The sequence below is a fragment of the Podarcis tiliguerta genome (assembly GCF_965153285.1).
Source record: "Podarcis tiliguerta genome assembly, chromosome: 7".
NCBI classification, from domain to species: Eukaryota; Metazoa; Chordata; class Lepidosauria; order Squamata; family Lacertidae; genus Podarcis; species Podarcis tiliguerta.
In genome coordinates this window covers 16,397,549-16,423,374 of record NC_139540.1, presented here as the reverse complement: position 1 = coordinate 16,423,374, position 25,826 = coordinate 16,397,549, and the positions used below count along the sequence as shown (strand labels likewise).

The window sequence follows — 25,826 nt, the reverse complement described above, 5'->3', positions numbered from 1 at the left end:
TCGCATATCTCCCAGAACCAGAAGAGGCATGAAATGGGTGGGAGAGAGGTTGACTGTGTGCAGGCACAGTATCCGATTGCTTGGAAAAAGCCATTGTCATGAACTGGCAGGACTTTGGGGAGGAGAAAGAGGATCCTGGTGAGAAGTGCAGCTGGGAGCAGGTCACACAGGAGCAAGCTGTCTAGGCAGTACTCACAGGTGTGCCTGCGAATACTTTCTTTATCCTGAGCAAACCGTTTTGTATGACTGGCTTTTTGGACTGATGAAGCGTGTAGCAAAACCTGTAATATATCCAGAGAACAGGTCTCCTTTTGCCCACTTGCGTTATTTTCACCAAGGTGGTGGCTTTGATTTGCCTTCCTGTGATTGATCCATGCATACGGCTTTGTGTTTCCAACTCAAGACCCATTGAAGAACATCTCATCCAGTTCAATCTTTGAAAAACAGCTTTGAAAAACTTTTTCATATTCTCCAGTGTGCTACCCTTGCCGTTGTGGCGGCACGGGGTTGCCGTTCTGTGATGGACTTGCGCTACTTGTTGAACGGTTCATTTATCCAGTCTGCATAACGTTTACTGCACATGTAACTTGTTAAGATGTTGTTGCTTAGTCGTTTAGTTGTGTCCAACTCTTCGTGACCCCATGGACCAGAGCACACCAGGCACTCCTGTCTTCCACTGCCTCCCGCAGTTTTGTCAGACTCATGCTCGTAGCTTTGCGAACACTGTCCAACCACCTCGTCCTCTGTCGTCCCCTTCTCCTTGTTCCCTCAATCTTTCCCACCATCAAGGTCTTTTCCAGGGAGTCTTCTCTTCTCTTGTGATGGCCAAAGTATTGGAGCCTCAGCTTCAGGATCTGTCCTTCCAGTGAGCACTCAGGGCTGATTTCCTTTAGAATGGATAGGTTTGATCTTCTTGCAGTTCATGGGACTCTCAAAAGCACCATAATTCAAAAGCATCAATTCTTCGGCGATCAGCCTTCTTTATGGTCCAGCTCTCACTTCTTGTTAAGACACAGTTGTACATTTATCCACTCCATGTTTACAGTATCTCCTGGCTTTGTCTTGCACATGGCACCTTAGTATGTTTGTTGTTTGAATGGTTACAAGTCTATCTCTATTCTAGCTATTATTCCAGCAAATTTGGTTTTCTACTTATAAGCCAGTTTGTGGTGTTGTTGTTTTGTTGTATTATTATTACTGTCACCACATTTGATACTTTGTGTAGATACTACACAGTACTCACAGGATGACAGAGGATAATGAGGGGACAGGGGGCAGTTCACAGGAAGCTGAGCAGTGGGACCCCCTCGCCAGAGAGACCCTCATCCCCACAAACACAGCGGGTCCTGAGACTTAGGGAACAGTGGGCAGGGCACTCCAGGAATCAGAGGCAGGCCAGGGCCTGCAGCCTAGTTCGCTAGCTGCCCAGGTGGGGAAGGAGGCATGTGATTCCTCAGGTGGGGCAAACTGAGAGCAGGTGAGGCTCACATGCCACATCAAGCCCAGATGCTGCAATCAGCAGACACAATGTAAGAAGAAAGCAGGGATCAGGTACTGTGTCTGCTCAACTGGCCATGTTGGGGAAGCTCATCTGGTATTTTCCTTGGACCTTCACAGGTTTCTACTTCGGGATTGACTCCAGACTGTGTCCTGACTGATGAACCTTGGCTTATTTAGACTGTGTTTCCTGATCTTTGGACTTCACTTGTGAAGATTGGCCTCTGGACTTGGAACTTCGTCTGGGCACACCATCTGTCTGCCAGGTAGGCCAGGGGGTCCGGACAGCCATGAAGAGGAGGGGGCTTAGACAGCTGTGACGAGGTGGGGACTTTCAGTCTCAGCAACTGATTTTCCTGGAGTCAGACCGCCAGGAATGAGCTGCTCTGCTCATTAGGCCTGGCAACCGACCAAATCTGTGGAGATCATGTTTTTGCTAACTCCAGCTTTGAACTGTGCGATTGCAGACCATCGCGCTTCTGTGGCAATAATAACAGTGGCAAACACTTGTATTCGAAGGCAGTATCCAGCTGAATAAATCTCTTAGCGCTAGGATTTCCGCTTGTGCAGTAGAACTTCTCCTCTCTCCTTTCCCCGCGCAGCCCCTGAGCCTTTCACAAATCTGGTCCAGAAGGTTGAGAGAACCCTCAGAACAGATTTAGGAGTGTGCATGGGGAGGAGAGAGGGAGGGGAAGTTCATTTGCACAGCCAACAGCCCTTGTGATATCTATATAACTGCCTTAAGTTTTCTGCCTGCACAACAGAGTATCTTCTCTCTCTGCACACCATCTGCATACCCTCAAATCTGCTCAGGAGCTTTCTCCCAACCCACTGGAGAAAATCTATGGGTGCTACAGGGTTATCCAGGAGAGAAGCGGGAGGGGAGATTTTGTTGCGTGAACAGAAGTCATTCCACTCACCTGATGACTTGGGCTGAATCTACACATATGTAAAAATACTTTAGAACAAAAACGTTTTAAAATATATATTGAATTTACTATTAGCTCACCATCACTATCTTGTGTCACATAATGCACTTAAAACGTTATATTTGCAACTGTGTGGCTGAGTCCTTAGCTGAATCCAACCAATTAATGGTAGTTATGAGTCATAGGGATGTGGGTGGCGCTGTGGGTAAAAGCCTCAGCGCCTAGGGCTTGCCGATCGAAAGGTCGGCGGTTCAAATCCCCGTGGCGGGGTGCGCTCCTGTTGTTTGGTCCCAGCGCAAGTAGATAAATAGGGACCGCTTACTAGCGGGAAGGTAAACGGCGTTTCCGTGTGCGGCTCTGGCTCGCCAGAGCAGCTTCGTCACGCTGGCCACGTGACCCGGAAGTGTCTCCGGACAGCGCTGGCCCCCGGCCTCTTGAGTGAGATGGGCGCACAACCCTAGAGTCTGTCAAGACTGGCCCGTACGGGCAGGGGTACCTTTACCTTTATCTTTATGAGTCATAGACTCATGGAATTGGAAGGGAACCACAAGAATCATCTTGTCCAACCCCTGCGATGGAGGAATCCAACATGGGGCTCGAAATCATGACCTTTGAGATTAAGAGTCTTGTGCTCTACCAACTGAGCTGGCTGGCCTCTTCACCCCACCCCCTCAAGACCAGGAAGCCCGGAGCCTAAAACAATGTGACTGTACCACTGTACCACGTGAGTCGTGGGCAAGCCCAAACAGGCCCAGCTAACTGCCCCACATAAATTGAAATGCTCCTTTCTGACCAGCTCGAGAAAATACCCCAGAATCCTTCACGGTATTTCTGGATCACGGCCTGGAAGGGGGAGCTGCATGCAGGGATCAAGAATCTCCTCAGCGGCGGCAGGTGTTTGTGTCTGGCTGTTCTGGTTTCAGATATGAGTTCCTGTGTTGTGTGTCTGTGTGAGGGATATGGATTTATTTCAAGATTCTGTTTTTTTGCTGCTGCTTTTTTTAAAAAAAACCACACCCAACAACTCGGTGTTGTATTATCTTAATTGCTTGCATAAAAATAAACACAACAGCTGTTAATTAATGAATTACGGAAGTGTGGGAAAGAGCTGAAATGAAGACAGATACAATACAGAGCATGACATAACAATTATAAATTTGTGGGGGGGGGGGGCAGAGTTAAGATGCCGAATGAGCAAAGCTGTACCGTGAGACTGCTTCAAAATCTACATTCCTCATCCCTGGGATAGCTCAGTCGGTAGAGCATGAGACTCTTAATCTTGGGGCTGAGGGTTTGAGCCCCACGTAAGGTGAAAGATTCCTGCACTCAGGGGTGTTGGACTAGAAGGGACCTCGTGGTCCCTTCAATCTTTACAATTCTACGATTCCATGAAGACACATAAAATGGCTGAGCTGTCCATGAAAGCCAAGAAGCTGGGTCTCCTCTTCCTCCACAGAACCAGTGGCATAGCGTGGGTTGTCAGCACCCGGGGCAAGGCAAGTAATTTGCGCCCCCCCCCCCGCTGCACTGTCCCTCCCCCAGATAGTCCCTCGCTCTCTCTCCGCACCGCACCGCACCGCACGCCTGGCACCCTCCCCTCCACAGTGGGTGGCGACCCGGCGGCTCGGATCAGATTCGCACAGCCAGCACTGCAGTGAGAGAGAGTGAGTGAGCCAGGTAGGGGCAGAGAGCTGCGAGTTCAAGCGCCCCCCCCCCCGATGTTGCGCCCGGTGCGGCCGGCCCCCCCATGCACCCCCCACGCTACGCCACTGCACAGAACACATAAAAAATTATTATATTGAGTCAGGCTGGCCATTGGTCTTTCTGGAATTATATTTTCGCCTTCTGGAGTTGTATGTTGAAATTAGGTTTTGTTTTATTTATTGCATTCCTTTCCTGCCTTTTTTTCCCCTCCCAAGAAGCTCAAGAGGGCCTGCTTGGTTTTTCCTATCTCTTTGTTTAATCTGCGCAACAACCCTGCGTGGTAGGTTAGGCTCACAGGCAGTGACTGGGCCAATGAAAGTGCACTCATAACAAGATCAATCCTAGGGCTTGTGTGAACAAAATGTCAGATGTGTTGCTACTTTCAAAGCCTGGGCAACTTGGCTTGGCCAGGATGGGCGGGGCATGTGTGGTCAGATTCGTGTGTTTTTTTGGGGGGGGGGTGTCATATGGATACTGTTTTATTCTCACTCCCCTGCTCCCTAATGGTTCAAACAGAGTGAAATTCAATCTCCTATGAACATAGGAGACAGAGGGACAGAGCCTTATACCAGTTTGGACCACTGGTCTTCCGCCTCAGTATTATCAACATGAACAGGGACTTTTCCAGGGTTTCTTGCAGGTTTTTTCCCTAGTCCTATTGTAGAGATGTCAGGAATTCATCCTGGATGTGCTCTGCCCATCCCTAGGTAAAGGTAAAGGGACCCCTGACCATTAGGTCCAGTTGTGACTGACTCTGGGGTTGCGGCACTCATCTCGCTTTATTGGCTGAGGGAGCCGGCGTACAGCTTCCGGGTCATGAGGCCAGCATGACTAAGCCGCTTCTGGCGAACCAGAGCAGCGCACAGAAACACCATTTACCTTCCTGCCGGAGTGGTACCTATTTATCTACTTGCACTTGGATGTGCTTTCGAACTGCTAGGTTGGCAGGAGCACGGACCGAGCAACGGGAGCTCACCTCATCGCGGGGATTCGAACTGCCGACCTTCTGATCGGCAAGTCCTAGGCTCTGTGGTTTAACCCACAGCGCCACCTGCATCCCCTTCCCTTCCCTAGGAAGGTCTAATTTCAGGGTCCATCACTGGCTTCAAGCAATAGCTCTATGCCTTGGAGCAATTCAGGGGCATCACAGAGAATTTCTTTGCCCTGGTTCACTCCCTGGCATTGCCAAGTAGGCATGGGAAATAATCTAGTCTGAACCCCCCCCCCCCAAAGTTGCTGCCAGACAGTTTAGACAACACTGGGTTAAAGAGACAAATAATCTGACTTGTTATGAAGCAAGCTTCCTGTGTTCCTAACCTGAATCTTTTATTTAGGGGGAAATTGTTTCGCCCTGTATCCTACTTTTGCGTTATTTGAAATTAAAAAGGAAAAGAGCAATTACGAGAAGTTAATAATAAGCACAGTTTGACAGAATGATGCATTATTCCAAGGTTGTTTGGGTGTTGCTTTTTAAAATGGCTCTTAAAGGGCTTTGCATGATTTCTTTAACAAGCAATATGCTTGTTAAACAAGGAAATGTATAAAACGGTGGGGTGGAGGAAACTTACAGCCCTCAGAACTTTGTGGGACTCCATATCCCATATGCCCCAGCCAGCAGGGACTAAGGGTCAAAGTTAATGGGAGATGTAGTCAACCATCACTTGGGGCCAAGGCATCTAAAGGCCCACTTTCTCATGTATGAAATCAGCTCAGCCCCTCTGCCCATTCGTTGACACCTTTCATCAAGGTCTTTAACCACCATCCAGGTGTCTCTCCATCTTGAGAAGTTAGGTGGGTGGGATCTGGGAAAGGGGCCTTTGCCCTTGGCCTCTTTTGAACCTCAGGCCAAGTCTGTCCTGCTTGCCTGCAGTTTGAACTGTAAATGCTTTTGTTGTTGTTGTTGTTTAGTTGTTTAGTCGTGTCCGACTCTTCGTGACCCCATGGACCAGAGCACGCCAGGCACTGTCTTCCACTGCCTCCCGCAGTTTGGTCAAACTCATGCTGGTAGCTTTGAGAACGCTGTCCAACCATCTCGTCCTCTGTCGTCCCCTTCTCCTTGTGCCCTCCATCTTTCCCAACATCAGGGTCTTTTCCAGGGAGTCTTCTCCTCTCATGAGATGGCCAAAGTATTGGAGCCTCAGCTTCAGGATCTGTCCTTCCAGTGAGCACTCAGGGCTGATTTCCTTCAGAATGGAGAGGTTTGATCTTCTTGCAGTCCATGGGACTCTGAAGAGTTTCCTCCAAAACAAGAATTCAAAAGCATCCATTCTTCGGCAATCAGCCTTCTTTATGGTCCAGCTCTCACTTCCATACATCACTACTGGGAAAACCGTGGCTTTAACTATATGGACCTTTGTTGGCAAGGTGATGTCTGTGCTTTATAAGATACTTTACCAATCATTAATTTCTTACGTTATGCCCTTGCTGCCATTTCAATTATTAGTCAAAGGGTTTGACGCTCAGAGAAGCTCTTCCCTGCTTGGGTGTAATTATTGTAGGTAATACAGACGGTGGTTTAAACATTGTTTTGGAAGGTCAGCTAAAAAGATGTACGTAGGTTTTGTTGCAATAAATCCCCAGAAAGACCTTTCTGCCTATTTCTTAATAAAAGTGGTAGTGGATTTGGTGTCAGTTTGAAAGCTGGTTATCCTAGCCTCACACTTCCATGATAAAAGCACCCCAGAGTGGTCTATGAGTTAAAAAACATGTACTGTTAAGAGCGAGTAGAATTATTTCATGATCTTCATGGTAGATAGCTACCTTCCCAGCAGCTTTGTATCAGACACATCAAGATAAAATCTTTACAAAAAGTTAAATATTAACTTTTAGGGTGGGGGGACGTTATGATAATATTAAAACTGGAATGAGAAATGGACACGCTATCAGGAGATTGCCAAATGCTTACAAGGCAAGCCAGTAACTCCCTGATCTTGGACACTTGCCATTCGTTTTCTGCCTATTCCCCGGCGAACAGCCCTCCTTCAGAAATGAACTGCATTCAAACTGAATCCATGCAAGGAGTATTTAGAAATGAGTTCAACGACAAAAAATGCATCAACCTCCCCCAGCTGGTAACTCCTTCGTTTCACTTCATGGAAATTGATTCAAGCTTGGTGTTTCATTCGAGGCTGGTCCTTAGATGTAAGGTAAAGGTAAAAGACCCCTGGACGGTTAAGTCCAGTCAAAGGCAACAATGGAGTTGCGGTGCTCATCTTTCAGGCCGAGGGAGCCGGCGTTTGTCCACAGTCAGCTTTCTGGAGCATGTGGCTGGCATGACTAAACTGCTTCTGGCACAACGGGACAGCGTGATGGAAACCAGAATGCATGGAAACACAGTTTACCTTCCCGCTGCAGTGGTACCTATTTATCTACTTGCACTGGCGTGCTTTCGAACTGCTAGGTGGGCAGGAGCTGCGCCAGAGTAACAGGAGCTCACCCCGTTGTGTGGATTCGAACTGCCAACCTTCTGATTGGCAAGCCCAAGAGGCTTAGTGGTTTAGACCACAGTGCCACCCGCATCCCCTTTTAGATGTAGGATGGCCTACATCTAAAGGAAGAAATGCATCGCGAAAAGAGGGTGGAAGAGATGGTTCATTTGCATAAAATTTGCATTTGCTAGTTCATATTCCTAGATGCAAATATAGAAATGGTTATGATAAATAGACAGTACAATACACCTGACCATACTGGGAAAAACGAATGAGCTGGTCTCTGCCCATTCAGTCTTGCTTAACTGCTGATAGTCACCTTAAGACCCCAGTTTCTCATCCTTACCTTTCATCCAGACTTGGACAGAGAGTTCTTCAAAGGAAGGACACCTTCAAAACAGGCTCCCAAGAGCCTTTCAAGCAGAGGACTTAGATGTGTAGAAATGATCCACACATAAAATATAACACAGTGGGCAAACAAACTCTAAGCTAACTGGACTCGGAGGCAATTATTTTGGAATATGATGTCTTAGGTTTGAGTAGTGGCACTTCAAACTTTGAGGTGGAAGTCAAGGGGTTTTATTGCTTTCTTTTACAAGTCCTATTACAGGCAACTCCCCATTTACGTGCATTCAAGGCACACGCAACTGCACACATGCACATCACCGCGAACCCAGAAGTGGCATGAAAAGGGGCAGAAACAGCCCTAATTCCCCACCCCATGTATTTAGTCGTCTGGAACCTCGTGAGTTGGAAAACCATTCCATTGGCAAAAATTGCCACACACAATTAAAAAAGGAGAATTACTTTTCTTTGAAACCGAACATGCACAAAGCTACACAAAAGGGTTTCTTTGTGTGCAGCCCAAGTTGAACAGCTCTGCAAAGCACACAAGAGCGAGGGATGTGTTGAATGGAGGGCAGCTCGGTCTCTAAGCTCCGTGCTAGAGCTCTCCATACAATCCGGATCCGCCCTGCCACATAAACCAACCAGATCGCCAACGTGCCCCACGGCTGCAAGCCTCTTTCCCTCTAATGGGGACACTGCCGGCTGGAGGCCTTTAGAATGGGGATATTTGCTTGGGAGCAAATTCCTGAATCTGGGGCAGCCTTTTCCAAGGTTGTCTGTGAGACGCATACTTGCCGAGGCAGTCGGATGTGTCTTGGAAACGTGCTACAAAGGAGAAAAGGCCCTGTACCATCCTGAAATCATCCTGGAGTTAAGCCGTTTATTGTCCTTTATTTAATTAGCTATCTGTAAACAGAAAGAATGGCGAAGGGTATTCACATGTAGGAAGCCAAAGTCGTTATTTTAGCTATTCACTGTAGGGGGCAAGGACTATGCCAAGCCACCTATCGGAGATAAACAGCTCCCATAATTTGACGAGCTCTCGCATATTTTGCACCGCTGCTAAGATCTCTTAGGGCACCGTGAAGTGTTGCAGTTCAAGAATTCTGCGGCCTGATGCTAAGCACCTTTCTTTACTCGCAGAGAAGCCAAGTCATTTTCAGTGGAGCTTACTTCCAGGTAAACTTCAGCAGAACAGTGCCCTAAGAAAGTCTACTCAGAAGCAAATCCTGCTGCGTTTAATGGGGCTTAAATCTTTAGAGAGAATGTGCAGGCGGTTGCTTTGTGAGTTGGAATGTTAGCAACAGTGTTGACAAACACGTTGAAATCAAGAGAAATAGAGACAGATATTGCGAAGAAAAACGGGACATTTAAAAATTAAAAAGAACTAGTCCCAAAGTAGGAAATAAGTCCAGGAAAACAGACGGTTAGATGACAAAGCTGTGAAAGGAGCAGAGGATAGGAAGATTGCTGAGGAAACTGAAATAATTATTTGAGGAATAGGTTGGAGTTACCTTATTCATACATAATTATCAATTATATTTATTGGCTTGTGTGCTCTCTGCCCCAAGGAGACTGAAAGCTTACTCCCCCCCCCCCCAATTAACCAGTTAGGCACTATGTCCAAACCCTAAACTGTGAGTAGCTTAAATATCCATTTTGTTTTTCATATTCACAGCCTTTTTTTTGCCCCAGAATATACCTTTACTCTTTGTCAACCTCATTTATCAGACCATCTAGCTCAGTACTGTCCCCTGTATCCTGACTGGCAGTGGCTGTCGAGGATTTAAGATAGAGGGCATGCCTAGCCCTAGCCCTGGAGATGTTGGGGGTTGAACCTGCAATGTTCTGCATGCAAAGCAGATGCAATAATAATAATAATAATAATAATAATAATAATAATAATAATGCTATAATTTATTATTTGTACCCCGCCCATCTGGCTGAGTTTCCCCAGCCACTCTGGGCAGCTTCCAACAAAAGACCAAAAATACACTAAAATGTCACACATTAAAAACTTCCCTGAACAGGGCTGCCTTAAGATGTCTTCTGAATGTCAGGTAGTTGTTTATCTCTTTGACATCTGATGGGAGGGCATTCCACAGGGCGGGCACCACTACTGAGAAGGCCCTCTGCCTGGTTCCTTGTAGCATTGCTTCTCACAATGAGGGAACCGCCAGAAGGCCCTCGGCGCTGGACCTCAGCGTCTGGGCAGAACGATGGGGGTGGAGACGCTCCTTCAGGTATACAGGGCCGAGGGCGTTTAGGGCTTTAAAAGTCAACACCAGCACTTTGAATTGTGCTCGGAAACGTACTGGGAGCCAATGCAGGTCTTTCAAGCCCGGTGTTATGTGGTCTTGGTGACCACCCCTAGTCACCAGTCTAGCTGCCGCATTCTGGATTAGTTGTAGTTTCTGGGTCACCTTCAAAGATAGCCCCATGTACGGCACATTGCAGTAGTCCAAGTGGGAGATAACTAGAGCATGGCGAGACAGTCTGCAGGCAGGTAGGGTCTCAGCCTGCATACCAGATGGAGCTGGTAAACAGCTGCCATGGACACAGAATTGACCTGCACCTCCACAGACAGCTGTGAGTCCAAAATGACTCCCAGGCTGCGCACCTGATCCTTCAGGGGCACGGTTACCCCATTCAGGACCAGGGAGTCCTCCACACCAGCCTGCCCCCTGTCCCCCCAAAACAGTACTTCTGTCTTGTCAGGATTCAACCTCAATCCATTAGCCGCCATCCACCCTCCAACCGCCTCCAGGCACTCACACAGTACCTTCACTCCCTTCACTGTTTCTGATTTGAAAGAGAGGTAGAGCTGGGTATCATCTGCATATTGATGGACACCCAGTCCAAACCCCCTGATGATCTCTCCCAGCGGCTTCATGTAAATGTTGAAAAGCATGGGGGAGAAGACGGAATCCTGAGGCACCCCACAAGTGAGAGCCCAGGGGTCTGAACACTCGTCCCCCACCACTTTCTGAACATGCCCCAGGAGGAAGGAGCGGTATGTATTACTATGCCCCCAGCTCCCAGCCCCTCTAGACGGTCCAGAAGGATGTTATGGTCGAACTAGGAAACGGCTCTCACCTAGCCCACTGAGATCATCAACCAGCGTGACCAAGGCGGTTTAAGTCCCTTGATGAGGCCTGAATCCCGATTGGAAGGGATCCAAATGGTCCACATCCTCCAAGCGTGTCTGGAGTTGTTCAGCAACCACCTGCTCAATCACCTTGCCCAAGAATGGAAGATTTGAGACTGGGCGATAGTTGGCCATACTGGCCGGGCCTAAAGATGTTTTTTTAAGAAGTGGTTTAATGACTGCCTCTTTCAGCGGATCTGGGAATGCTCCCTCACAGAGGGAAGCATTCACCACCCCACAGAGTCCATCGCCCAGCCCTTCCCGGCTTGCTTTTATTAGCCAGGATGGGCAAGGATCAAGGAGACAGGTGGTTGGTTTCACGCTAACCATTGAGCTACAACCCCTTCCCACCCCACTGACAAGCCCCAACAAGAAGAGCAGGTGCTACTTGGCTGTGAGTCCTGAAAGACCTGCTCCCCACCTTGAAGGCATTTCCCACCTGTTCTGGGCCAGTGGGGCCCAGACTGACTCCAGCTGCAGAAGCTGAGGCTGTTGAACCAAACTATCAGACTTGGGGGTTGTTTGGGTTTTTGTTCTTGTTGCAGGGGTGATCGTAGTTGCTGTTGGCTTTTTGTATCTTTATCTTTATGTGGAAAGTGTTGAGTTTGGTTTTGTGTTTTTAATGTTTTATTGTGTACGACTATTTTTCTTACGTTGCAGTTATTTATCCTCTCCCCCCCGCCCACCCAAGTATTAAGCTGGCTTGAACATGGTTTGAACTGTGGAAAGGTGGCATACAAATAAAATTACGTATGATGTACTTCCAGTAGAAACCCATTTGTTTACTAGAGTTACCTTATTTCTTATCCATAACATCCCATCCTGCCCATTCTTAAGGAAAACAGCCCTGAGTGCTCACTGGAAGGACAGATCCTGAAGCTGAGGCTCCAATACTTTGGCCACCTCATGAGAAAAGAAGGCTTCCTGGAAAAGACCCTGATGTTGGGAAAGATGGAGGGCACAAGGAGAAGGGGAGGACAGAGTATGAGATGGTTGGACAGTGTTCTCGAAGCTACCAGCATGAGTTTGACCAAACTGTGGGAGGCAGTGGAAGACAGGAGTACCGGGCGTGCTCTGGTCCATGGGGTCACGAAGAGTCGGACACGACTAAACCACAATACCTTATTTCCTACTTCCTGCCAGGCTTTTCTTACTGTTGGTGGAATGGGCTGCCTCTGGCATAGTGCAAGACCTCTCCCCAAGAGATCTCACTGAAGAGGCTAAATATGGTGGCTATTTTTGACCTCCAGCACCACAGACACACGAGGAGCACATCGCTATCGGCCTCTTGCCGTGCTTGTGGTCGTTCCATGTGGCCATGATGGGGTGCAGGATCCTAGAATAAATGGAACTTTTCATGTGACCCAGTAGGGCTCTTGTTGTGTTTTTATCCATTTCCATTAACGCCCTTGCCCCACAACATGATTTTATTATTGCTGACAAAATCAAAAACAACCCTTCCATGTACACACTGCGGGGGGGGGGGGAGCTTTTCATAAGGATGAAGCCTGTTGACCTCCAACACAACAACCAACACGATTCTGATTAAAGAAAGAACTCTGTTTTTAATAGGGTTTTTATCATTAAAAAAGTTTAAACCTGCATAGCAATCATTTCAAAAAATAATTATTTAATGTTCCATAATGAAACTGTACACAACCTAGTCTTGAGCGACCTGCAGCCCGTGAGGTGGTTTTGAAGCAGTCCAGCACAAAGAGTCTTTTTTTTTTCCCTTTGGAGTTGGCTTTTCCCACTGGCGTGTCAAGAGGGTTTGTGTTTTGTTCTTGGTTGAGAGTCTGGCTCCGTGAGTCAGCGGTGGGTTTGTGCTGGGCTACCCGAACAGTCCGGTACCCCTCCTCTCTCTCTCTCTTTCGCCCCCTGCCCCCAACCCCTTTCAGCGGGGCTCCTCAAAGTCGTTCAATGTCTCGATATTTCTTCCTCAGGATGGAGACTTGGTCTTTAAAGAGTACGGGGTCGAGCCTCATTTGAGAATGGGTCAGCGGCATATAGCCAAACCAGCTGGCAAAAGTGTTCATGCAGCTCTGCCTCTGAGCAAAGTGGTCTGGGTCGGCCCACCGAGAAGCCCTGGAGGTCTGTGCGGGGGAAATCAAACAAACGGGAGTCAAGGATAGGACTGCAATGCTCAATTAATCTCACATAACCCTCCGCAAAACCAAACCATTAAAATTGACTTGAAAGATGTCCCCACAATTAATTAATTGAGCAGCAGATTAAAATAAAATAATAGTAGTAAGTGCTTATAAAAACTGCGGGGCCAGAGATTCACAAAAGATTGGAAGAAATATACGAACTATTTGAAGAGCAACTGTAATCAACAAATTACGCTAGTGGGACTACAAGAAGTTTTGTGAGGAGGAATATATGAAATATTGCAAAGAAGATAAAGAAGAGAGACATCAGTTATGATACTTAAACGTAATAGTGAAAGTAAGAAATGTAATTTAAGTGGGAAAGATTGGAAAATTTTCAGATGTGATTGATGGAAGTCAAAAAAAAAAGTATAAGACATAAAACTATGTTTTATAATTGTTGAAAATGATATGTAAAAAAACCTAATAAAAATATAAAAACTGCATCTAGAAAGAGGCACAGTTGATTTTACCTCACATTTTAATTAATTAATTAATTAATTGATTAATTAATTAATAATTTAGGCTAGTTTTTGTTCCTGTAAACCAGCCAACTTTAAACTAACGTTTCACTATCCATACCATTTAGGGGCAAAAACTCTGGTTAAGGTAAAATGGAAGCAGATGTTCCCAAACTCCTCCTCGCAGCAGCGCTCATGCTTAAACCATGGTTTAGTGTTACTTGTAAAGTAGAACACAGGGAAGTAGCTAGGCACATGTTTACTCAAAGGGCATTTTGACCCAGTAAGTCTTAAAAACTAATGCCCTTTTTAAAAAGAGTGCTGCCCATGAAAATAATTCTAAATTAATTTACCAGCTCCCAAGCAAAGGCAAAATCAGTGTGTGATCAGTGACGTCTTATCTGTGGGCAGCTCCCAAAAGCCAGAAAAGGAAAGGCCACTTGCCAAGAAGGAACCACACATTGCATCCCCACAGTTAACGCAAGCTGCTGAATCGTTTTGGGGGGGGGGGGGCAGAGAAACAATTATGAAGTGATCTTCTTGTTTTCTTATGGGAAGTCACTTGAAAGAATCATTTCAAAAATAGAATATCACATCTGTCACAGCACAGTTTGAGAACATTCCTCCTCTCAGACTATGACGGCTTCGAGTTATTTTTTGAACAGCACAAAGATTTCATTGTTATATATATATATATATGTATCTATATATTTATATACATTATTTTTCAGGGTTTTAAGACCATAAGGTGTCAGGACTTTTATTATAGACTTCTAAATGGTCTCCCACTTACAGCAAAGTCGCCTTTATCAGCAGGAAGAGAAACTGCAGAAGACTAAAGCAGGTACACATGCGTAGAGAGGCGTGTTAAGTAAGGCTTTTTGTGAACTAGAAACTTGCTCAGGCTTTTTGAGTTTACTGGCGATACTGACAAGTATGCATGCCCTCTATCATATTGACGGAAGCATGGCTTTTCAGGATAGATTTACGTGATAATTGCGTTAACATGTCAAGCAGCTTCTTTGGTGTTCACATGATCCAAGCCATCGCAATCCTGTATTACCAGATCATGCTACTACAGTGGACGCTCGGGTTGCGAACATGAGGCACGTTCGCAACCCACAGTGTTCACAACCCATGAGTCTGCGCATGTGCGGGTCACAATTCAGCGCTTCTGCGCAAAGCACGATTTAGCGCTTCTGCGCATGCGCCGAAACCCGGAAGTAACCTGGTCCAGTACTTCTGGGTTCAGCGCGGTGCGCAACCCAAAACTGTGCAACCCGAAGTGTCTGTAACCCAAGGTATGACTGTACTTAAAAAAAGTAGGCAAGATGAGATGCAATATTCTGACTACATGTGTGCAGACCACCTGACAATAAAACTTGGAATTATTCTGATTAATAACTACCGTATTTTTCGCCCTATAGGACGCACTTTTCCCCCTCCAAAAATGAAGGGGAAATGTGTGTGCGTCCTATGGGGCGAATGCAGGCTTTCGCTGAAGCCTGGAGAGCGAGAGGGGTCGGTGTGCACCGACCCCTCTTGCTCTCCAGGCTTCAGGAGAGCCGCAGCGCCGGCCCCACAAGGTCGAGGGACAGCGGGGAGGCGGAATGCTGCCATCCCGCTGTCCCCAGACCTGGTCTGCAGGCAGGCGGCGGGGAGAAGAGCGCTTCTCCCCGCTGCCTGCCCCGCAAGCTCTGGGGACAGTGGGGAGGCGCAGTGCGTCTTCCCGCTATCCCCGGACATGGTCTGCAGGCGGGTGGTGGGGAGAAGAGCGCTTCTCCCTGCTGCCGGCCCCACAAGCACCTGGGGGGGAAATAATTTTTTTTTCTTTATTTCCCCCCCAAAAAAACTTGGTGCGTCCTATGGGCCGGTGCGTCCTATGGGGCGAAAAATATGGTAATTTTTATGCTACCCTTCATCCGAGGATCCTAGGGTGGTTTACAATATAAAACTACAAAAACACACAATATAGTAACAAATCAAAACAAAAATAAGCCCTTCTTTAAAAGGACATATAGATTGTTTAATCAGCAGAAGGCCTGAGGGAAGAGGAGCAAGCCTCTTGATATAGCACGCTAGGTGGCTTTCTCTGAATGTGTGAACTGAACCTATTAAAAAAAGTGTTTGCTTATATAAGGCGTGTGTGTGTGCAGAATGTATATAGCTGCAAGAAGGTTAAAGCTGTCTCTAGACACATACCTGTCCCATCATGGTTTCCTTATACTGTTTTTTCTGTGTTACTTTGATTGGTGGCAATTTTGTCACAGCCGACACTAAAAAGTTCATCAAAATGTCCTCGCAGTTGGCCAATTGGTCCACCATGTTCTTCAGGCTGGCAGGCAAGAAATGAGTGTACAGGTAGTGATAATATCTGTAAAAAACCAACAGAGTCCCGTCAGTGAGAATTGGATGCGGCCATCCTTTGCAGACTTACCTGGAGTTAAGCCCCACTGAACTTTGGGAGAGGGATATCCATCCTTAATGGTGCATTTTAGGGGACAGTGAACAACAATACATTTTCAGGACATAGGGATACGTAGAAAGCCTTGTTATACCAGGTTAGGGTATCGCTACATTCAGCCTAGGCTTGTGCACTCTGACTTCCAATGGTTCTCCAGGTCATCAGGAAGAAGCTGACAGGTCTTGAACTTTGGACTTCCTGGTTGCCCACAACCTGCTCTACCACTGAGTTACAATCCCTCCCCATACTGGGGGCAAAGAGTCCATAGTCCATCCTCTACAATTTGAGGAATTGCAGAGGTGGAAAGATGTTTGATATACAGGGAACCATGAAGTATACTTTGTTGAGGTGATCTGTGGTAGATTTATCTGACCATGAGCTACCAGTTGTGGACTCCTAATCTAAGGAAATCTGACTATCTGCCTTAAAATCTATTCTCCCATGTGCTTGCCCCCCAAAATGAGATTTTGCCTGAAGTTGTCCTGGACCCATTGTTGTTCAACATCTTTATAAATGACTTGGGTGAAGGAACTGGCTGGGGGGGGGGGGATGCTTATCAAATTTGCAGATGACACCAAACTGGGAGGAGTAGCTAATGCCCCAGAAGACAGAATCGGGATTCAAGATGACCTGAACAGATTGGAGAAGTGGAACAATACGAATTTCAATAGGGACAAATGTGAGGTTCTGCACTTGGGCAGGAAGAACCAGATGTAGAAATGTACAATGGGGGACATCTAGATGGTACATGTGAAAAAGATCTATGGGTCTTAGTAGACCAGAAGCTTAGCTTGAGTCAACCGTGTGATGCAGCAGCAGCAGCAAAAGTTAATGCTATTCTAGGCTGCATCAACAGAAGTATAGGGCCCAGATCAAGGGAAGTAATAGAACCTTGGTCAGACCACACCTGTGTCCAGTTGTGAGTGCTACTATTTAAGAAGGATATTGACAAGCTGGAATGTGTGCAGAGGAGGGCAACCAAGATGATCAAGGGTCTGAAAACCAAGCCTCATGAGGAACGGTTGATTCTAGGAGGCTTCATGGCTGTTCAAAGGCGAGGGAAGTCAGAAAACAATGACGACTCTTTTAAAACGAAAACGAGGCTTCCTTTGGTGGCTCTGTTCTTTTGCAATCTCAATAAACAAAGATGACTATTTCCAAACAACTCTGATTCACAAGGACCATACTGGCACCCTACAAAGCTGGCTAGTTTAGCATCTTTGATGGTCAGCCAACTCAAACCTTGCCTTGCTGGGGACATGTCCGTCCTTCCTTGATGCCAAGGAGTGTTTTGGCTTAGGCCTTTTGAAGAATTTGGGGGCGCTTTTGAAGTCTATTGAAGCCCATGAAAGGGAACAGTTAGGCTGCTTCTATAATACGAGCAACATCAAAGAGATTCAGAAAAGCACCATAATTACCAGACCCTGAAAGTGGGAATTAAAGTCATCTATGAAACAAACTTGAACTCTAATCCTTCCAGAATCTCCTTTGGTGTTTTAACAAGAAATGCTGTTAAAAACAACAACAAGCTAACAGGAAAGGAAGAGACAGAGATGAGAAAATATTTTCAGGGCCTAGCTACATCACGGTTCCACCTAAATACCAATCTTTACCTATCAATAATAGCACAGGTGAACAAACTAGAGCATCTCTTGAGCGTGTAAAGGCTATTTCCCCCCCCCCCCCCAACCAACCATAACCAGCTCTCCCAGATTTTCAATGGGTCTTCTGAGGGCACTCTTCCCAAACCACTCCCAACCCCACAAATTTCTTCTCATTTTTATGGTAAAACAAGGCTGATTTCTTGCGATGGCCCAGTAGGTGCTTGTGGTGTGAAGAAGTGCATTGTGGGAAACAATGCACTGTAGGATGCACACAAGACGATTCCATCCTTGGATACCAGTTGCAGCATTTAGTGGAGATCTTGGAGGGCAGGGCAGCTGTAGCAGCAATAAGAGGCATCTTGAAGGCCAGGGAAGTTATGGCGAAACTCTGGCCCTCCACATCTCGTTGGACTACAACTCCCATCTTTGGCCTTGCTGGCTGGGGCTGATGGGAGTTCGAGTCCAGCGACTTCTACAGCACCTCATGCCCCCTATCCCAGGACTAGGACCTACTCACCTTTCACTAAATTGGGAGGGTTTGGGGTGAATGTTAGAATCAGGAGTAGGATGTAGGACTGCACATTCTCTTCTCCTGTGTCACTCGCCTGACGTGTGCCCATTCATCCACCCATTTTGGCATTATGTGTGGCAATCAGGTCAATATGTGTTGTCTTAAACACATCTCCCAAAGCCCTGATTAAACAAGGGTTTCTCCAAGCAAATTGCAGAAATGTACCCAAGCTTTTTAAAAAATATATATATAAAGTCTCCTCTTGCATAGACTGGTTTCAAACAGATATGATGCTCCCAATTCTTACTTGTGGTAGATAGCAGCTCCAGTCAATACCATGGAATAGTCATTAGTCCATTTGGATGTGTAGCCCCACCGCTCCTTAGTGTTGTCCCAAAAATGGCTGCGGGCAGGGTAGCCCACGATCCTCTCTGGGAAACTCTGCCAAACCGTAAAGGCAAAATCCACCTGCAGGCAAGGAAAGCAAACAGAACATATGTGGCAAGCGGTAATCAAACAGCCTCAAAAATGTCAGCAAAACAAAATATTACCTTTCCCACTAATTCATAATTTGCAATCTTGGGAACTGTTGCAAAACATTAATTCTCTGTATTCATCAGTAAATTAAACTGACTGCTTGACATTTTGCCCTGTAATTATGCACATTTTAATGTTTTCCTGTTAACAGGAGTCTAGAGCTCCAGAGAATCGCATTAACATTTTGCAGGCGCGACTCGTGCAAAGCTAAAGTTTGCAACTGGTAGAGAATCTGCGTGCCGTGTGGGAATTGCGTGTTTACTGGTGTGAACAAGAAAGCCACCGCTTTAAACCATTTTCATTGAAGGACTCGGGTGGGGGTGGCGAAGTGTTCTCGTTTCCTTCTGCTGAAAATGTCAATTTTCTATTCTCTACTTTCGGCTAAAAGTAAGCTCCAGAAATCCTCAACCCCCCCCCCCCCCCCCCGGTTTGAAAACTGCTTTAAGTTAGATTCCGCGAGGAAGCAAGTCAGATGGTGAACACTGAAAGTCGGACTACAAATACCATGATGCACTCCTGTGGCTGACTTCCTATAAGAAATTAGGGTCTCACAGCATCCTTGCTGCTGAAGAGGTGGATTATGGGAGATTCAGCGCACCGAACCACAAAGACGAATGCTTCAAATTAAGGTATAGCAATAAGGGCCTATGTTTGGACCAGACATAGAATATGAAACTTTTAAAAAGATGGAGTAAGCGTGGCTTGCTTTCCTTGCTGCAGTTATTATCAGATCCTTTAGAATGGAAAGCTGTTTTGGGGAAGCGAAGAATGGCACACATCCTGAAGTCTGCAGTTTAAAGCACGTCCCGAAACTTTTAAGTGTTTTCATTCAGAAGGCAGTTCAGGCAGAAGGTTCATGCCGCAGCTCTGATCACATCCAAACCATCCTGTCAAGGGGCCAAAGGTCACCTTACGGTTGCCTGCTCTAAAGTCTGACATCTGTTTCCTTGAAAAGACTTTAAAAACCATGAGGGGAAAGGCAAGGGATGCCACGCCCATGCTATACGATGAATCCAGGTTGAGGGCGAGTCATGGGCTATCACAACCTCCTGCCTCTAGTGTTCAAATTCTCCCTACCATCTAGGACAGGGCTGGGCATCCTGTGGGCCATGGCATGATTTCAAAAGTAATGGGTTCAGACCTCTGGCAACAGCGACCTGTCCCTCCCCTGGTAGCGAAGCACGTGGCGAAAAGGGAGAAAAGGGATGTAGCCAGAAGACCCATTTTTGGCTCCGGTGCTGACCCACATGGCCCTAACAGCTGAATAATAATAATAATAATAATAATAATAATAATAATAATAATGATGATGATGATGTATTACTTATACCCTGCCCATCTGGCCGGGCCTCCCCAGCCATTCTGGGCAGCTTCCAACAGAATATAAAAACACACATAATAAAACATCAAACATTTAAAACTCCCCTAAACAGGGCTGCCTTCAGATGTCTTCTAAAAGTCAGAGAGTTGTTTATTTCCTTGACATCTGATGCGAGGGCGTTCCACAGGGCGGGTGCCACTACCAAGAAGGCCCTCTGCCTGGTTCCCTGTCACCTCACTTCTCGCAGTGAGGGAACCGCCAGAAGGCCCTCAGAGCTGGACCTCAGTGTCCGGGCAGAACGGTGGAAGTGGAGATGCTCCTTCAGGTATACTGGGCCGAGGCCGTTTAGGGCTTTAAAGGTCAGCCCCAACACTTGGAATTGTGCTTGGAAACAGAACCCCACAGCTTCCATATCCATTTTCTAGCTGGGTCGGGAAGCACTTTTCACCGTGAGGGATCATTGTCCCCCTGGGCAAAGCCATGCCAGTGGTGGGAGGAGAGAGAAGTAAAAGGGGGTGGGGCAACTTGAGCCACCATCTAGAGAAGCAAGAGGCACTATTAAGAGTCCAAGGACACACTCCGGCCAGAATTAAAAACATTTGGAGCGGGAAGCAAGGATCGGCGTGGACTGGCGGTGCCTTGGGGAGAGTTCCAAAGGGTCTGGCGGGCCAAATTTGGCCTCTAAGGTGACACCAAATCCCTTCCCTTGTCTGTTCTGGAGCTTCTTCCATCAATTGTAACCCTGTGGTGTTGCCTCCAGCATTTCTGGGCACCACAGTTCAAGAAGGACACTGACAAACTGGAACGTGTCCAGAGGAGGGCAACCAAAATGGTCAAAGGCCTGGAAACGATGCCTTATGAGGAACGGCTAAGGGAGCTGGGCATGTTTAGCCTGGAGAAGAGGAGGTTAAGGGGTGATATGATAGCCATGTTCAAATATATAAAAGGATGTCACATAGAGGAGGGAGAAAGGTTGTTTTCTGCTGCTCCAGAGAAGCGGACACGGAGCAATGGATCCAAACTACAAGAAAGAAGATTCCACCTAAACATTAGGAAGAACTTCCTGACAGTAAGAGCTGTTTGACAGTGGAATTTGCTGCCAAGGAGTGTGGTGGAGTCTCCTTCTTTGGAGGTCTTTAAGCAGAGGCTTGACAACCATATGTCAGGAGTGCTCTGATGGTGTTTCCTGCTTGGCAGGGGGTTGGACTCGATGGCCCTTGTGGTCTCTTCCAACTCTATGATTCTATGATCCCACTGGGGCTAAATTAGGGTTAGGGGTGTAGTTGAGATTTTGCTGGACTGCCCCATGCTAGCGTGGAAGTTGGATTTGAGTGCCACCTGGCTCCCTCAGGCGCCGTGCAAAACGACTGTCGACTCCCATTGCGGAAGATCGACGTGAGCCTCACAGCTCACTTTAATCATTTCCCTCCAAAGCGGATGCAATACAGATTATCTGGCATGGATGGCGGGGAAAACAACCTACCACCTCTTCCACCTGCTCCCCCCCTCCCTCGGTCAGCCCACACAGATTTCTAATTACGAGACTCACACATGTCCCTCCCAGTATGGGAGATGGAACTTTGGACTCTCACCCAGAGGAATGAAAAGGCTTAATATTTCATTTCATTATGAATGAAAAGGGCAAAACCTTCATTAACGGTAAAAGATGAAAGAACAGAACAAAACCATTTGGGGCTTCCCTCCCCCCCTTCCAGGTTTTTATCATTCCAATTTGAAAGCAAGTTTCAAACTGGAGACTACTGTCAAATGTTAAATCGGGCAATAATAGGCTACTTGCCTTCATGGGTTTTTGTGTGTGCCAGGCACGGAATTCAAGAAATTTAAAAGCAGCCTTTCGTCACCTGCGGCATTCCAGATGTTTTGGACTTCATAGTCAGGGATGATGGATTTGTAGCCAGAGCAGCACCAGGTGGGGATAAGTTGCATTAAAGTATCTGGCTTCATCAACGACAACTCCATGTTTGAGACTCATGTCATACAGAACATGATGATTGTCCATTGCTGTAATGTCTTTAAAAGGAGATTTAGACTCATAAGCCACATGGAGTCCAGTGGCAAGCCTACATTTTTGGATTCCCCCAAAATGGGGGCCCCTTCACAACCAGCAACGAGGTCTGGGTAACCACTGTAATCTCCTTCAGTAGGGTTGTTCCACAGCAGATCACCACACCATTATAATGTCTGTGCTACTGACTCTCAAACTTTGGGATTGTTGAAATATATGCAATGAAAAATTAATTTGAGTCGTGCCTCTCAAATTGGGTTTACTAGACCCAATTTTTTTTAAAAGCAATTTGGACTGAAGTTGCTTCTGGCACCTCTCCAGAATTAAGGGCCCTGGAGCTGGAGCTTCGTTAGTTTCACGCAGATATGCAGGAGAAAGTGAACTGGGCCACCTAAACACTCGCACTTCTACCACCCTGGAAGAAAGAAAGGCATTCATCTCAAATGGAGAACCTGTGGCTGTCTAGATAGGGCTGGACTCCAACTCCCATCATCCTTGGCTACTAACCAAGCTGACTGAGGCTGATGGGAGTTGAAGGCCCAGCAACACACAGCTCCAAATCAGCAGCATCTGATCATTCCAGGGGGGGATTTGTCCCTTTAAGGGAGAGGGAAGGAGCGACAGAGAACAAGAAGAAGAAAAGTGCTGAAATCGAAAGGGACAATAAAGACCCAAAGCTTTTCCACAGCTGCCATTAATAATGTATTTCCGATATATTGCAGTCTTATATAAACGGTTGCCCATCTCCTCCTTCTCTTTGCGGGAAGAGGTGCTAGAAATCAATACTCATCCCAGTTGTAAAAATTGGTTTTCTACAGCGGGTTTTTAGTCTCTCTCTCTCTTTCTGTGTGTGTTTGTCTTTTTCCTTGAGCACAATCTTGCTCTGGGCACAACAGCTCTCAAATAGAAGGAATCTCCTTTCATTTAAAGAGAGATTGGGCTCAGCTCTTGATATGCGGGAAGCAGAGACGCAGGAATCAAACACAGGCATCTGGGTGGAAACGTTTGCTTTACAAGGCAATGGTGTTGCTCTGAGAGAGAGGGAGAGGCAAGAAGGCCGGGGATGAGAAAATGTGCCGTTCTTTAAAAGGAAAGTGTTAACTCCAGCCTGAAAGCCTGTGTTAAGAAAACGGGCCATGCTGCAACCTGGCTGCGTTTGCTGTTAGTGTGGAATGTAACCTGCGTCCGACAGACACGGGAAGGAGCAGAGTTCAGTACAGGATGCTGTGAGTGACGCAACTGCAGCAAAGCAGCACACCAGCTCCATGGAATTGTGTTCGCTGGGACTGAACAGAGCTGGATCAATAGACACCTTGGAAGTCGAACGCCTTGTGGGACGAACGTTTTGGCTCCCAAACGCCACAAACCCAGAAGTGAGTGTTCTGGTTTGCGAATGTTCTTTGGAACCTGAACGTCCATCGCGGCTTCCGATTGGCTGCAGGAGCTTCCTGCAGCCAATCGGAAGCCGCGCCTTGGTTCCCGAACGTTTTGGAAGTTGAACGGATTCTGTTCGACTTCCGAGGTACGACTGTAATGCTGTAGCGAAGGCAGAGTCCAAGACCATAGCTCAATGGCAGAGCATATGTCCATCAGGAAAGGCCCCTACTGCAACTGGCAGAACACAACCAACCAAGTTCTGGACCCCCTAATCCAGGGGTCAGCAAACCTTTTCAGCAGGGGGCCGATCCACTGTCCCTCAGACCTTGTGGGGGTCCAGACTATATTTTTTTGGGGGGGAAATAATGATGCAAGAGCACCACGAGCCCCGGTGGCTGCTTACCTGTGTCTTGCAAGCGGCAGGGGCTGGTGGCAGAGGGATGATGAGCGGCGCGCAAAAGGCTCCAGAGAGGGGCTGCTTAAAATGGCGGCTGCTTGAGTGCTGCTGGCACCAACAAAGCCCAGCCCCCTTCCTCCTCTAGGCAGGGCGGGGAGAAGCCAGGAGGAGGGAGGGAGGAGGCGCTGCTGCTGCCACCGCCGTGTGAGGGGAAAAACGCATGCAATTGGGCCTGATCTGGCCCCCTGGCCCTAGTTTACCAACCCATGCCCTAATCTCTCTCTCTCTCTCTCTCTCTCTCTCTCTCTCTCTCTCTCTCTCTCTCTGTAAAGGACCTATCCTCGTGATACTGACACAATCCCTATACAGTGGTATCTCAGGTTACATACGCTTCAGGTTACATATGCTTCAGGTTACATATGCTTCAGGTTACAGACTCCGCTAACCCAGAAATAGTGCTTCAGGTTAAAAACTTTGCTTCAGGATGAGAACAGAAATCATGCTCTGGCGGCGCGGCAGCAGCAGGAGGCCCCATTGGCTAAAGTGGTGCTTCAGTTTAAGAACAGTTTCAGGTTAAGTACGGACCTCCGGAACGAATTAAGTACTTAACCCGAGGTACCACTGTACAGTCATACCTCATGTTACGTTTGCTTCATGTTACGTTTTTTCAGGTTGCGTCCTGCGGCAACCCGGAAGTACCGGAAAGGGTTACTTCCGAGTTTCGCTGCTCGCACCTGCGCAGAAGCACTAAATCATGCTTCATGCATGCGCAGAAGCGCCAAATCGCACCATGCACCAGCGCAGATCCGGCGCTTCAGATTGCGGGCTTTTCATGTTGCGAATGGGCCTCCGGAACGGATCCTGTTCACAACCAGAGGTACCACTGTACTACCACTAGGCCATAGAATGAAAGAACAACATCCCCATCACACTCTCTCTCCCCCCAAATTGTACTTTTCTCTGCTTATTTGTCTGTCTCATAGCACAATAAACCCTTTAATAAAATTTATTTTTAAAAAGGTCCCAGGTTCAAATTCTGGCGGCTCCAGGTAGGCATGGGAAAAGCTTTTGCTTGAAACCCTGGACAGCTGCTGCCAGACAGTGTAGACAGCACTGAACTAGGTGGACCCCCCCATGGTCTGGGTGAGTGCAAAGGCAGCTTCCTATATTTCTAACGTCAGAGACGGCTGATCATGCAATCCTCGCCTACGCAGCCAGCACAAAAACTGCAAAGAGCAGAGGCTGAAAGCAAGCCAGCAGCAGACTTGGACGGGAAGAGGTCTCACCTCAGTGGTTGAAAGCACCGTATCCTCATCGAGGCTTAGAACAGCATCCGTGACAATGTTCTCGTAGGGCAGGAAGCGGCTGCTCATCACCTGCGGAGGGGGATAAAGAGGGTCAGCGCTCAGCTCGTGAGACTCGCCCTGCCAAGGGCAGCACCCCTTTCAGACCCAAATTGGAAGAGTTAACTCTCCGCCGTCACATTAATGGAGGAAATGACCCCATTGAACAGAAAGGTCTGGGGAAGATTTGAGGATGACTGGTCAGATAAGAAGAATTGAATTTCGTGGTGGCTCGCTACGCATTCCTCCCGTGCGGGCTGCTTGTTTCCGCTGCTACGTTATCCACCAATTTGTTTTGAAATGGCAGCACCGCGGGGGCTCACGGCTGCTCTCTTCCACCCGATTTTTGTCATGTGCGATGCTCAGGTGTGTTAGGTGTCTGCAGTGGGGGGGGGGGGGGAGGAAGGAAGGGGTGCAGTTTCTCTCTCCCATGAACCACAAGCCCCTGATTCCCAGCTTTTGTTCAAAAATAAAACACGCAGGTTCCTAGCAAGGAATTTGAGGTACGGGGTGAATTGTACAGGCCTTGTAAAAATCCCTGCAGCTTCCTGTGCCAGGAGGTTGTTATTTTATTTTGATTT

The 25,826-nt window shown here is 47.3% G+C and overlaps 1 protein-coding gene and 1 long non-coding RNA gene across 3 annotated transcripts in view; one reads left to right on the top strand and one right to left on the bottom strand.

The window, feature by feature from the left end:
* Positions 1-1,224: 1,224 nt before the first annotated feature.
* LOC310682241 overlaps positions 1,225-25,826 on the top strand; it is a 33,677-nt gene continuing 9,075 nt past the window's right edge. The window contains exon 1 of one of the 2 annotated variants that reach the window (XR_014513801.1): positions 1,225-1,763. This is a non-coding gene — a long non-coding RNA (uncharacterized lncRNA). The remainder of the gene's footprint in view (positions 1,764-25,826) is intronic. The other variant, XR_014513802.1, reaches the window with a different exon arrangement.
* EXT1 (exostosin glycosyltransferase 1) overlaps positions 12,600-25,826 on the bottom strand; it is a 265,219-nt gene continuing 251,992 nt past the window's right edge. Inside the window, exons 8-11 of the mRNA XM_083450549.1 lie at positions 25,189-25,278; positions 18,552-18,712; positions 15,868-16,039; positions 12,600-13,147 (exon numbers count right to left, since the gene is read on the bottom strand). Of these exons, the coding sequence (XP_083306675.1) occupies positions 12,962-13,147; positions 15,868-16,039; positions 18,552-18,712; positions 25,189-25,278 (609 nt within the window). The 3' untranslated portion in view covers positions 12,600-12,961. The remainder of the gene's footprint in view (positions 13,148-15,867; positions 16,040-18,551; positions 18,713-25,188; positions 25,279-25,826) is intronic.